Source organism: Zingiber officinale, chromosome 8A, assembly GCF_018446385.1.
Source record: "Zingiber officinale cultivar Zhangliang chromosome 8A, Zo_v1.1, whole genome shotgun sequence".
Taxonomy (NCBI): domain Eukaryota; kingdom Viridiplantae; phylum Streptophyta; class Magnoliopsida; order Zingiberales; family Zingiberaceae; genus Zingiber; species Zingiber officinale.
In genome coordinates, this window is record NC_056000.1 from 63,940,767 (window position 1) to 63,955,818 (window position 15,052).

The 15,052-nt window shown below is 41.4% G+C and overlaps 1 protein-coding gene across 2 annotated transcripts; it reads left to right on the forward strand.

Annotated features, from left to right (window-relative positions):
- Positions 1-10,224: 10,224 nt before the first annotated feature.
- LOC122009300 (homeobox protein knotted-1-like 13) lies at positions 10,225-14,482 on the forward strand. 2 transcript variants are annotated; one of them, XM_042565412.1, is made up of 6 exons: positions 10,225-10,940; positions 11,737-11,857; positions 12,754-12,959; positions 13,081-13,212; positions 13,734-13,870; positions 14,136-14,482. In XM_042565412.1, exons 1-6 carry the CDS (start codon positions 10,290-10,292, stop codon positions 14,137-14,139), a joined length of 1,251 nt encoding a protein of 416 aa, XP_042421346.1. In that variant the 5' UTR covers positions 10,225-10,289; the 3' UTR covers positions 14,140-14,482. The 2 variants fall into 2 exon arrangements, with proteins under 2 accessions (XP_042421346.1, XP_042421347.1); XM_042565413.1 differs by having other exon boundaries at positions 12,757-12,959.
- The last annotated feature ends 570 nt before the right edge of the window (positions 14,483-15,052 follow it).

Sequence of the window (15,052 nt, forward strand, 5' to 3'; positions counted from 1 at the left end):
CTGAGTATTTCTCTGTTGGTTACTTCCGCTTGGCCATTGCTTTGGGGATACGCCACGAAAGTAAAGTGCTGTTCAATGCCATAACTTTTGCACCATTCTTCGAGCTGCTTCCCGATGAACTGTCGCCCGTTATCAGATATGAGTCGGCGAGGAACGCCGAACCGACAAATTATATGTTGCCAGATAAACTTTTTGACCATCTGCTCGGTGATCTTGGCCAGTGGCTCGGCCTCCACCCATTTGGAAAAGTAGTCGACCGCCACCAGTAGAAACTTCCGCTGACCGGTCGCCATAGGGAATGGACCCACGATATCCATTCCTCACTGATCGAACGGATAGGATACCGCAGACGCTTTCATCTCCTCTGCTGGTCGGTTGGAGAAGTTATGGTACTTCTGGCAGGAGAGGCACGTCGCGACGGTCCGAGCGGCGTCTGCTTGCAGTATTGCCCAGAAGTACCCGGCCAGCAGGATCTTCCTGGCCAACGATCGACTGCCCGGATGTCCCCCGTACGATCCTTGGTGCACTTCGTGGAGGATGTACTCCGCGTCCTCCGAGCTCACACACTTCAACAGTGGGCGAGAGAAAGCCTTCTTGTAGAGTTGGTCTCCAATGAGTGTGAACCGACCGACTCTTCTCCTTAATAGCTGGGCTTTTTCCCGATCGGATGGTGTTGCCCCTGATCTCAGAAACTCCATGATGGTTGTCCTCCAATCGCTCAGAAACGTGATGCCTTGCATCCGGTCGACGTGCGCCACCAAAGATACTTGTTCAATTGGCTGCTGAATGACGACCGGTGATATTGAACTTGTAAGCTTGGCTAACTTGTCTGCTGCCTGGTTTTCCGCTCGGGGTATCTTCTGGATAATGACCTCTCTGAAGTGGGCCTTGAGCTTTTCAAATGCCTCAGCGTAGAGCTTGAGCCGAGCGTTGTTAATCTCAAAAGTGTCCGAGAGCTGCTGAGCGGCCAACTGGGAGTCTGAATGGAGTGTCACCTGACCAGCGCCTACATGCCGAGCTGCCTGCAAACCGGCTATGAGTGCCTCATACTCTGCTTCATTATTTGTGGCCTTGTAATCCAGTCGGACGGATAGGTGCATCCTTTCTTCTTGGGGAGAAAGTAATAATACACCAATCCCGCTCTCGAGCCGAGTGGACGATCCATCCACGAATATTTTCCACATGGCTTCGGGCTCGAGATTTTACACTTCAGTAACAAAATCTGCTAAGGACTGCGCCTTTATTGCCGAACGGGGTTGAAACTGGATGTCAAATTTACTCAACTCCGTTGTCCATTTGATGAGCCAGCCGGACGCTTCTGGGTTCAATAACACTCTTCCCAATGGGCTATTTGTCCGGACGATGATTGTATGTGCCAAGAAATAAGGACGAAGTCGCCGAGCGGCGAGGACCAAAGCAAAAGCCAGCTTCTCGAGCCCAGTGTAGCGAGATTCAGCGTCTTTTAAAATATGGCTCAAGAAGTACACTGGTTGTTCTTCTCCGCTCGTCCTCACTAATGCCGAGGCTACTGCCTGCTCGGTTGAAGATAAATAAATACAGAGCGACTCACCTATAGCTGGCTTGGCTAGCATGGGCAAAGAGTTCAGATATATCTTTAGTTCTTTAAACGCCCGATCGCATTCCTCGTCCCAATGGAACTCAGTAGCTTTGCGCAGGATCTTGAAAAAAGGGAGGCTCCGGTCGGCAATCTTGGAGATGAATATGGACAACGCAGTTATCCGACCGGTCAGGCGCTGTACTTCCCTTAGATTTCTTGGGGGTGGCATATCTTGCAGCGCTTTGACCTTGCTGGGATTTGCTTCTATGCCCCGCTCGGTCACTATATAGCCCAAAAAACGCCTGCCTTTTGCTCCGAACAGACATTTCTGTGGGTTGAGCTTGACTCCATACTTCCTTAGCGTTCGGAAGGTTTCCTCCATGTCAGTAAAAAGATTGGCCGCTCGGACGGACTTGATGAGAATGTCATCCACATACACTTCTAAATTGCGTCCGATCTGCTTCTTGAATACTTTGTTCATCAAGCGCTGGTAAGTTGCTCCTGCGTTCTTCAATCCGAACGGCATTACATTGTAGCAGTAAGTGCCATCGGCCGTGACGAAGCTAACCTTCTCTTGATCCTCTCTAGCGAGCGGCACCTGATGATAGCCTTGATAAGCGTCCAGCATGCATATTAACTCGCACCCGGCTGTGGAGTCCACCAGTTGATCAATCCGAGGCAGAGGGTAGAAATCTTTTGGGCATGCTTTGTTGAGATCCTGGAAATCAATGCAAACCCTCCACTTGTTGCCCGGCTTGGAGACTAGCACCACGTTCGCCAACCAGCTCGGAAACTGCATTTCACGTATGTGGCCGACCTCCAGAAGCTTCTCGACCTCCGCTCGGATGATGGCGTTCTGTTTGGCGCTGAAGTCCCTCTTCCTTTGCTTCACCGGCCGAGCGTCCGGTTGGACGTGAAGTTCATGCTGTGCTATGCTTGGCGAAATTCCCGGCAGCTCATGCGTCGACCAAAAGAAGACATCGCAGTTTTTCTGGAGACATTTGATTACCTCCTCTTTCTGGCTTGCCTCCAGATCGGACGCAATAAATGTGGTGGCCTCCGATCGGGTCGGGTGAATCTGCACTTCCTCTTTTTCTTCATAAACCAAAGAAGGTGGTTTTTCAGTAATGGCGTTCACCTCGATACGCGATGTCTTCTGAGCGGAATTAGCTTCAGCTCGGACCATCTCGACGTAGCATCGCCGAGCCGCCAGCTGGTCTCCTCCTACTTCTCCCACTTTATCTTCCACCGGGAACTTGATTTTCTGGTGGAAGGTGGAGACGGCCGCTCGGAACTCGCTGAGCGCCGATCGCCCCAAGATGACATTGTATGCAGAGGGAGAGTCGACCACGACGAAGTTGGCAGTCCGCGTCCTTCTGAGCGGCTCTTCTCCCAGCGAAATAACCAGTCGGACCTGCCCGACTGGCAGAACTTCATTGCCCGTAAACCCGTAGAGGGGGGTTGTCATGGGCAGCAGCTCGGCTCGATCAATTTGCAGTTAGTCGAAGGACTTTTTGAATATAATATTGATCGAGCTTCCTGTATCGATGAAAATGCGGTGAATAGTATAGTTAGCTATTACCGCTTTGATGAGGAGAGCGTCGTCATGTGGCACTTTGACTCCCTCCAAGTCCCTGGGCCCGAAACTGATTTCAGGTCCGCTCGCCCGTTCTTTGCTGCAGCCGACCGCATGGATCTGGAGCTGCCTGACACTTGCCTTCCGTGCTCTGTTGGAGTCACCTCCGGTCGGCTCGCCAACGATGATGTTGATTTCGCCGCGAGACGTGTTGCTTCTATTTTCTTCTTCCCGAGCGGACGGCCTAGGCCGCTCCCTAGACACCCGGGGATAGTCCTCGTGCCTATGAGGATGATGCCGCTCGGGAGATTGTCGCTGTCGCCTGTCGGATATACGCCGATCGGCTTCATGGTGTTGCTGTTGCCTGTCGGATGATGGTGAGCGACGACGGCTACTCCGAGGAGCGGGGTGGGCGATCAGGGGAAGGCTCCGACAATCTCTTGTGTTATGCGTGTCAGTCTGGTGGAACGAGCAAAACATAGGGGTCCATACCTTCTTCTTTAGTTTGGGCCGCTCGGCAGCTACCTCTTGGACCGCTTGGGACCTCGCGTGGTGAGGGCGGACTGCTTCGGCCCTTGGTCCTCTGAGCGGCTCCTGGCGATTGACAGGATTTCGCTCGGCAGGTGCTAACCGCTCAGTTGGAACTTCTTTTCTTCGGGCCGCCTGGGCTTCCTCCACATTAATATACTCGTTGGCCGGGTGTAACATATGATCGTAGTCTCGGGGCGGCTTCCGAATGAGTGACCTGAAGAAATCACCATCCACGAGGCCTTGTGTGAACACATTCATCATTGTTTCTGAGGTGGCCGTTGGAATATCCATGGCCACTCGGTTGAATCGTTGGATGTATGCTCTGAGCGACTCCCTGGGCTCTTGCTTGATGGCGAATAAGCTGACACTAGTCTTCTGGTAGCGCCGACTGCTCGCAAAATGGTGGAGGAAGGCCGTGCGGAACTCCTTGAAACTTGTAATGGATCCGTCCGGCAGCCTCTGAAACTACCGTTGAGCCGATCCCGAGAGGGTGGTAAGGAACACCCGACACTTTACTCCATCTGTGTATTGATGTAAGGTAGTCGTGTTGTCGAACTTACCAAGATGATCGTCCGGGTCGATGGTTCCGTTGTACTCACCGATCGCCGGGGGCACATAGTGCTTTGGTAGAGGGTCCCGCAGAATGACCTCTGAAAATTGCCGGTTGATCCACTCGGGGGAGGCATCCGTTCGGGGAGCCTTGCCTTTTCTGTTGTCTCGCATGAGTGCTTCGTCGAACGAAGATCCTCGGTCCCGATTAACTGTTGCGACTTCAGGAGGCATACGAAATAAGGCCCGATGAAATGGAACCGTGGCCGGTGGTGCTTCCGCTCAGCCTCCTGATGCGGACGTCGCTTGTTGCTCCATCCGCTTGACTTGTGCCTTCTGTTTTTGTTTCACAAGCTTAGCGGCTCTTGCCTCGATCAGAGCGTCGAGCTCCTCCATGGAGAGCATCACCGTATACGGTCGTCCAGCTTCGTCCATTGCTTCCGCTCGGATGCAGGTGCGTTCTCACAGACGGCGCCAATTTGATCCTGTTCGAACGCTGAATCAACGGACGCTGGGCACGTGGTGCTCTCCGAACTGATGATGTGGATCTCCGGCCGGTCGTAGGGATCTCCGGCGAACCTGCAAGGAAGTCGGGCCGGGAAGGGGTTCCTAGCGACGACCCTCCGACGCTCAAGTCAGGCAAGAGGAAATTACTAAGTGGCTCCGAAGATGCGAAAATACGTGATTGCGTACCTCCGGCGAAGTGTGAGGACCCTTATATAGAGCTGTGAAGAGGTCTGTGCACACATACTGAGGTGAATACGTGTCCCCTTACCATACCTCAGTATGGGCTTGTCAGAGGAGCTTGCCTGACACCATACCGCTACAGTCCGAGCACCTCTCTGATGGGACGGCAGAACCTTCTGTCATAAGGTTCAGCGTATGACTTGGTCGTGGGACATGCCTGTTGTCAGAAGATGTTTCCCGATGTTCTTTTGTCCCTTCTATTCCCACGTCGAGCGTCCGGTCGCTCGGCAGTCCCATCACGTCTGACCGGACGTAGGTACTGATCCGGTCGGGAGATTCCAGGTCGTGTGCTCGGATGAAACTGTTCTCAACATTACTGCTTTATGCCTCGGCCGCGCGGGCTACTCGCTTGGCCCGGCGACCCTGTTCACCATGAGCGTCGGAAACCCGGCTCTCCGCCGGGTTGTCTTTGATTCTGTTCTGACCCGTCCGGCCGGTTGATCCGACCATTACCCAATCGGCCGAACCTCATCTTGCCCTTAGGCTTTTGACCTTCACGTGGCGTTGACTTCCCTCAAAGGGGGTCCCCCGTCTTTACTGCCGGATCAGAAAATATAGGCATCTTGTTAAAACAACCAGTTCATTTTTATTATCTGTCAATGTTCCTAGTACCTTTTGGGGGGACGCAATCCTTACCGCTTCTCACGTTATTAATAGAATTACAACCTCACACAATTTAGGCTTGTCACCTTTTGAAAAATTATATAGGCATTCTCCTCTATATTCCTTTTTGTGTGTTTTCGGTTGTACTTACTTTGTCCTTCGTCCACATGTCAAGCATAATAAATTAGCCTCTCAGTCTGCTCTTTGTTTTTTTGGATTATGGTATTACTCAAAAAGGATATCGTTACTTTGATCTCGTTAATCAAAAATTATATGTCACTCGTTATGTTGTGTTTCTTGAGCACATTCCATTTTTTTCTATTCCAGTTAGTTCGCATAATATGACAAAATCAGATTTACTTTGTATTGATCCTTTCAATACCGACATTGAGGAAGTTTCACCCACAACTCCTACTGGTAGCTCAACTGAATCTGGTACTTTGGTTCCTAAGATATCCACTTCACATGCTCCTCCTTCTGCCACTACCCAATCAGCTCTTGAGGTTGTAGATGATCCTTCTCTCCACCGTCGTCAATTCACTCATGTTCGTAAGTCTACTAAACTGTCAGATTTTGCTTACTCTTGTTATTTTCATTCTTTTACTTCATTTGTTGCATCTACTCATTGCCTTTCTAAGCATGTATCCTATAGAGAAGCTATTTGTAATCCACTTTGGCAGAGTGCTATAGCTGAGAAACTAACTGCTTTGCATCAGACTCATAAATGGGATTTGGTTATATTGCCACCAGGAAAATATACTATTGGGTTTCGTTGTGTACATAAGATCAAAATTAAATCTGATGGATCTATTGAGCGATACAAAGTTTATCTTGTTGCTAAAGGTTATTCTCAGGAGTATGACATAGGTTATGAGGAAACATTTGCTCTTGTTACAAAAATGATGACTGTTCGTACTCTAATTGTTGTTGCTTCTTTTCGTCGATGGAGAATATCCCAAATGAATGTCAAGAATACATTTCTAAATGGTGATCTTCATGAAGAAGTTTATATAACAACTCCTCCTGGTATTTCACACCAACTTAGTAAAGTTTGCAGGCTTTGTAAAGCGCTTTATGGTCTCAAACAAGCACTTAATGCTTGATTTGAGAAGTTCTCTATGGTGATTACGTCGCTTGGTTTTCATCCTAGTAATCATGATTTAGCATTGTTTGTTAGATGTACGAGTGCAAGTCGTATTCTTTTATCATTATATGTTGATGATATAATTATTACTAGTGATGATTCTAATGGAATTGCTTCCCTAAAGTCTGAGTTGGCTCATTATTTTGCTATGAAAGACTTGGATATGCTACACTATTTTCTGGGTATTGAGGTTGCTTATTCTCCGAAAGGTTATCTTTTATCTCAATTAAAGTATATATCTAATCTGTTTGATCGTGCTCGTCTTACTGATAATAGAGTCGTTGATAGTCCTATTGACACTAATACTCGATATTCTCCATCTGATTGCTCACCTTTGCCGGATCCTAGTTTGTACATAACTATTGTTGGAAGCTTGGTTTATCTCACTGTGACTCATCCAGATATTGCGTATGTTGTTCATGTGGTTAGTCAATTTATCGCTGCACCAACTACAATTTATTGGGCTGCTGTTCTTCGTATTCTCAGGTATTTTCGGGATATTCAATTTCAAAGCATTTTATTTCCTTCTACTTCATCTCTTGAACTACGTGCATACTCTGATGTGGATTGGGCTGGTGATCCTACGGATCATAAATCTACCACTGACTTCTGCATTTTTCTCGGTGATTCCCTCATTTTTTGGAAGAGTAAGAAGTAAGAAGTAAGATGTTATTTCTAGATCTTCCATAGAAGCTAAGTATCGCCTCAACTACTTGTGAGATAGTTTAGTTGCTTTGTTTGCTTACGGATATGAGTATCTCTGTTCATCAACCTACTTCGTTATATTGTGATAATCAGAGTGCTATTCAAATTACACGCAATTCAGTTTTTCACGAGCGGATGAAACATATTGAAATTGATTGTCACATTACTCGTCACCATCTTCAGATTGACACCATCACATTGTCTCTTGTTCCTTCAAAACTACATATTGCTGATATGTTTACCAAGTCACATTCTACTTCACGCTTTCATTTCTTATCTGACAAATTCTCAATGCTTCTAGTTATAGTATCATGATTTTGAGGGGACGTTAGATTATATATATTTATTTGTTTATAGTTTTTAGGATAATTTATTTTTTTTCTTTTATATTTAGACTTTAGGTTTTATTAACGGAAACTATCTAAGATCCTATACTCTATATTTTTAAATATAGATTCAATAATATAACTATTTTTTATTCTTAATTTTTACCGATTTAAACGTAATTATAAGTGATTTATTTCTTAGATTAAGAGATGTGACGTCAAATTATGGAAGCTTATTAAATTTTAATATATAGATGACCTGAGATAATTTAAAATAATAAATTATTATTATTATTATTATTATTATTATTATTATTATTATTATTATTATTATTAGGGATGCATACATTCGGTGGCGTGACGGGACCACTCTGGTTGTGTTGGGACTATAGCCACGCGGACAAACCAACACTATACACAAGGATGTGGGGACCACAGTGGGACCCAAGCAATTTGACCTATCTCCAAAGGCTGCCTAATCTTGGTCCCCACTACAGATGTTATACAATAAATACTAATGGACAAAAATCGAAACGAGATTTTTTGAAAAAAAAAAAAATTGAAATCGTCCCCTTTTTTATTTATTATAAAAAATATATATCTTAATTTATTTTTCTAAAAATATGTTAATTTCTAATCCATTATAATAATTATAATTCATAATTATTATAATATAAATATTTTAATTTCAATCAATAATAATAATAATAATAATATATATATATCAATTATGAATATTATAGTTGCTTTAATATAGACAACTTAATAGTAGTCAACATTATATTATACCAATTATAAATTATAGTTGTCATAATTCTATAACAAATATGATCTATGTAACTATTATAATTATATTTAAATTATTTTTTATTGTAGTAGTTATGAGTAGTTGCTATAATAGAAATAAAAGTATTTTAGAAAATAAAAACAAAAACATTTTTAATAATAATGGTTTAAATAAAAATGGACACCCAATAATAATTTATATTTAGAATTAAAACATATTTACTAATTGATGTCAAATATTTCATACTTTCAACTACAAATGTTAAACAATGTCAAAAACTTGGTTGTGTCAAATTTATATGTAAGTGTATTGATGCTAACATATTAGTGATTTATGGTTCAAAGGGTCCTATTTGTTATTGAAGTTACAGGAGAGATTTACAAATAATTATAAAGTATGAGGGCGAAATGATGAATGTGAAACTACAAGGAGGATTTTAAAACGAGTGAAAGTATTGTGGGGTGAAATGAAATTTAATGTCTAGGTTGGTACACAACTGTCAGCTAACGGTATTAGTAAACGTGGCGTTAAAGGGGGACCAACAACCACCCTCTCCCCGCTGTCTATTTTTAGTAACCACTAAATTGCTTTATTTAATAAATGAGGAATATAATCAAATATTTAATAATCTGAAAATCCATTCAAGAGCCCGTTAAATGACTTAAACGTTGATAAAAAATTATAAAAATATTAAATTTATAATTAATTAATTAGACGAGTTAAACAATATAAAATAATTAAACAAGTTTAAATAAGCGTACTTACTTTCTAGTTTTCTACGTGGAACACTTCCATTGGTTCACAACTGCTCCACGCGTCTTCCACAGCTGCGAACTCCTTAACGGATGTAATTATCACCAATCAAAGGCGGCAACGTGGCGCTGTCGAAACCGTCCAATTTTGCCACCTGGGGAATCTACGGTTGGATCGTCGCCCAGCAGATATGGAGTGAAATGGTTAGGATTTGATGAAGTATTAAATAATGAGTGATGGGAGAAAATTTCACTTTCCCCCAAAATTTATTAAAGTATTTGAGTTAATTTACAAGAATAACAATTTATCCCCTTAATTCTCTAGTGGACAAATTTAATATTAGGCAAGTTGGGCTCGAAGAATTTTTCACTAAAAAAAACATAAATAAAGATTCAAATTTATATAATTGGAATAAAAATTAAAGTCATCATCTTATCGATTCTTTTAGAATGGTCTCATATTTTCTAAAATAAGATAAATTATAGTAATATTTATCCTAACATAGTGATTCTTTACAAAGAATAATTAAGCGCCCAATGAGAATTAACTCCCAAACTTAATGAAACAATCCCCTATAAAAATTTAAATTTGTATAATGATCTATTGAAAGGTATTTAATCTTATCATTCTATATCTAATGGGATTATGAGTGCACATTACAATCAAACATATATATTTTTTTATATATTTAAATAGATCAAAATAATTTTAAAATTATTATAACATTATGAAATTGAGTCTATTTTTATATATATATATAAAAAGATAATTAAAGATGCTTTGAAATTGATGACCTTTGAGGGTTGTTTTAATGAAAGAATTAAAAATTGGAAGCCATATGAAAATACCCAAAAATATAGGGGCAAAGAAAATTTTGCTCTCGAGGGAAAGTGAGTTCTACTTATAGTTGCTTTCGACATCGCTCCGTCTTCGTCTTCCTCTTCCTCTTCCTCTTCCTCGATCGGTTCGCTTAGGGTTGTGTTCCAGAAGAGGAAGCGAAGGCTGGGGCGATGATGTCCTTCCACAAGCAGCTGCAGCGGGAGCTGACGACGCTGCCGTACGTGGCGGAGCAGCAGCAACTGGGGGGCGGCGATGGCTCCGGCGTGCTCAGGACGGAGATGAACCACTTCTCCGCTTCCGACGAATACGGTGAGAAGGATCTCCATCGCCTCGTGAAGGGCGGCGCCAACGGGCCCAGGTGGCTCAACAGCGGAATTCTCCGGCCGCAGCCAGGCGAGGAGCCCTTCGGCGATGGGAGATTCCTCCACCTCCAGATGGCCTCCGAACCCTCCGCCTCTGCGGGACACTGGTTCCCCCGCCCCCCTATCCTGCATCGCGGCGGCGGCGGCGGCGACGACGAGGTCCCGGCCTCGTCGAGCGACGCCGCGGGGATCTCTGGCGCGTGCGGGGAGCCCGCGGAGGCGGCCTCCGGGGAGGGGACGTGGCAGGACGCGAGACACAAGGCGGAGATCTTAGCGCACCCGTTGTACGAGCAGCTCCTGGCGGCTCATGTGGCGTGCCTCCGGATCGCGACGCCGGTGGACCAGTTGCCGCGGATCGACGCGCAGCTCGCCCAATCGCAGCAAGTGGTGTCCAAGTACTCGGTGCTCGCCAACGGCGGCCACATGCTCGGCGACGACAAGGAGCTCGACCAGTTCATGGTACTAACAAAACTTTACCCCAACAATCTCTCTTTGTTCCTTCACTCTCCAGTGATTCTTCTCTCTGCCCTAATCCAAACCCTATTCATGTTTACCGACTCAACAACGCTTCCTTGGTTTCTTGCATCTTCAATTGGTTCTCCACGGCAAAAAATATATATATATGCTAATTTTCGATTCATTTCTTGGAATAAGCTTGATTCTTGGACAAGCAGTAAATTGCTCATTCGAATCGCAATAAAAAAAAAAATAAAAAAAAATCGAAAAGTAGGAGCTCCCAATCCCATCTTGTATTTTACGTCACGGAATCTGTACTTTTGATATGCTCGCTTCACATGGGGATTTGCTTAGCAAAATCTTCGTAATCATTTATATAAATGATTTTTGCCAAATTTTTTAGCTGGAGATTGAGAAATAAAAGAAAGGCATAAATGTTCTTCTAAATTTCTTATGTTGTCTGCCACTTTGTCGGACATCCATCTAAAATCAATCAAATGATCAAAACTTTTACTGGAGAAGATAAGACTTTCTACCTTTCTTATGCCATCATTTTGCATGAGAATTTAATCTTGACTAAAGGCCTATTTCAATTTTTTTTTCTTTCTTTACGTTGGAAAACTATTCATCTCTGCTATTATGATGAAGTCCTGGTGATGATACAACTTCTAGTTCACTTTCTTTTTAGGTAGGTCATTCACTCAATTCATCATTTGAGAATTTATGGACAGAAGCTTATATATCTGATGATTTTAAAATTATTATTTCTGATGCTTGGGACGTTTGATGGTTTGATTAGACACACTACGCCTTGCTACTTTGCTCCTTCAAAGAACAACTGCAGCAGCATGTACGTGTGCATGCAATGGAGGCAGTGATGGCTTGTTGGGAGCTGGAGCAAGCACTTCAAAGCTTCACAGGTATCCACCAATTTGTCGTGTCTTCTTAAAAATAGTCTCTATTTTGTTACCATATAATATCATCTTTTTGTCACGAAAGACAAAATATTTTTTGGACTTGCTATCAAGGGTTATTTTAGTCATGGAATGTAGATGTGGAATCATAGATGAAACCTTAAAGAGAAAAAGTTAACATATTTTTTAATTCTTTGTCCAATGCCCAACAACTTATGTTTGTCCACTTTTTGGGTCTGGTATATGAATCTTACACTTAATATGAGTTCATTGCAAGCTACATGATTAGTAATATTCAATTCAATTCAATTATTTTTATTATATTTAATAATAATATTTCTTCATTTTCCTCAATTCTTTTAGTATTTCACTCTAATAAATTATCTAATAATTGTGAATATGTGTTCATCTTGTCACCGTCTCATCATATAGTTAAATGATTTAAGAGACAACTATTGTTTGTAATATTCGGAGTTCAATTCTTAAAAAGTTTTCTTTATACAATCAAGTTTTTTTGCTTTAAGTCACCTATTCTCTGTTTACATCAGTTTTCTCTCCTTTTTGTCGTATGATTTAATTGGTTCACATTTTTTTTAGTTCTTAAAACTCTTGAATCTATACTATCAATCAATTTCATAATTTGAATGCCCATATCATCATCATCATTAATACTTCATTTATCACAAATATTTGTGATACTACTCTCTTACATAGAGCTCAATGAAGGATAAAATTCGTGCAACCGACTTCAAATAGTTAGACAAAAACGACAACAATGATGATTTGAGATGGTTGCATGAATGATGAACCTTAAAGTATTACAATCCATGTTGGCAGGGCTTAACTGTTTAAACCCTATATGAATGCTTATACCATGAATGTTTTAACTAAGGCAAATGCAGCAGGTGTTTCTGCTGGGGAAGGAACAGGTGCGACCATGTCTGATGATGACGACGATGATGATAATCAAGTAGATAGTGAAACAAATTTATACGCCGGAAGCTTTGATGGGCCGGACAGCATGGGCTTCGGCCCACTTGTTCCAACCGAGAGCGAGAGAGGCCTAATGGAACGAGTTAGACAGGAGCTGAAACTCGAGCTAAAACAGGTAGATATATCGAAAACTTAGGACAGAAATTGAAAATTGAAGAATGTAGTTAGATACTTAAAGAAGATATCTTTGTAATTACAAACTGTATCTAGACTAATTCTTGTTGTTTGAGTTGTAGGGGTACAAAGAAAAGATTATAGACATCAGAGAAGAGATTCTTCGCAAGCGAAGAGCTGGGAAACTTCCCGGTGATAGCACTTCTACATTGAAAGCTTGGTGGCAATCCCACTCCAAGTGGCCATATCCAACAGTAAGTTTTCAGATCCAATCGAATTGGTTTACCGAGATAAGTTTTCCTTTTTGGGGGATGAAACCAAGCTAGCTCATAATTAGCTAGTGAGACATTAGCCTCATTATTGAATTACATAAACCATGAGGAAATTTCAAGTTTTCAGATCGATCATATATGAGTGAGACATCATCTCTATTTCATTAACATAGATCATGAGGAAAATTCGAATTTTTAGATTGAATTGAGTTGATTTATCAAGGTTATTTTAGAGCTCATCATAAGTGAGTCAAACATTAGCTTCATTAGCATAGACAATGAGAAATATCTAAGCTTTCAGATTTATCAACATCACTTAAAGCAAAATGAAGTTAACTCATCATAAAATATACCGCGAGGAAAATCGAGTTTTTGGATTGAATTGGGTTAGTTTACTGAGGCTTTTTTGGAGTGAAATGAAGCTAACTCATCATAAAAAGTGAGACATTAGCTTCATCTCGACGTCATCAACATATACCATGATCTCTTTTTCACTGATGTAGGAGGATGATAAAGCAAGATTAGTGCAAGAAACAGGATTACAGTTAAAGCAGATCAACAACTGGTTCATCAACCAGAGAAAAAGGAATTGGCACACCAATCCCTCTTCATCAACTTCTCTAAAGACCAAGCGCAAAAGGTTTGCTTTTTGCTATCCTCCTTTCTATGGCTTGTAAGAACTTTCTATTTTCTTCAATTGAACAAATACTCCTCAATAACTTTCAACATCTATGAATCATAAAATTTATTTATTTATTCTACAGAAGAACTTATTTGATCTTCATAAAAACTAGAAAGACATACTAGTTTTCAAAATTTCCTACCTACATCTTATGTTGTTCATGATTTTTTTAAATCTTTTCACTTTTCATTTTTAACTAGATTTATTTATTCTTTTATTACAGGTAGAGACACTGTTGTTGCCTATTGTTTGCTAGGAATTAGTTCACAACTTCAATCGAGTGAAGCATGATCTCCTCTCCACATACTAATTAGCGACAATGTTAAAAATCTCTAGAGGAGGATGATCTTGATTTGAACCATGCAGTCGCATGGAAATATTGGTTTCTACTTGTTCTATTGCAATGCTAAAACAAAATTGTATGAGAAATTCTTCTTTTTCTGCTTCAAGAGTATGTAATATACAAGTGGCTTGTGAATGCAAGTGACAGTGAAGTAAATGCCTTCTTTTAAGCAAATCAGACTTGTTTGTCTTAATTATTATAGATTAACTACGTAAATTTTATCTCAACTATACAAGTGAGACTTTTAATTGTAATAGTTTTGTGCAAGATCATTTTAATAATCCTTTGTATGTTTGTTGTTGGAGTAGCAACCAAGTCTTCCTTAGAGTATCGATTGTACATTCATCAAAATTTCATTGTTTAACCTTGTTTATCCTAATTATTTGTGATTACTTAGATAAAACATAAATGGACAACTAATGTTTCATAATATATTTTTTTTATCATAAATCGAAACATAAATATAAATTGTAGAAGCTAAATGAAATTTTTCAGAAGAGTGTGTATTTCTAGTGAATAAAGAACCTTAGTAGTTTGGTGTTACTCAGCTTGGATGCAGCTTATCAATCCACTTGTCGATCGCACATGAAACAAGTTTAATTGTAGTAAAAAATGATTATACTCATTCCAAGCATCTCTCACAGAAGGTAAATTATGGGATCAACTTATAACTAACCGTCAAATGGCTGAGTAAGAGGAGTTTTTCTCCGAAGATATACACCTGCCACACATGAAATAAGTTTAAGAACCTTGATACAAGGGAGAGCTAGCTCTAGCAAATGAGCTTCCACAAGCAA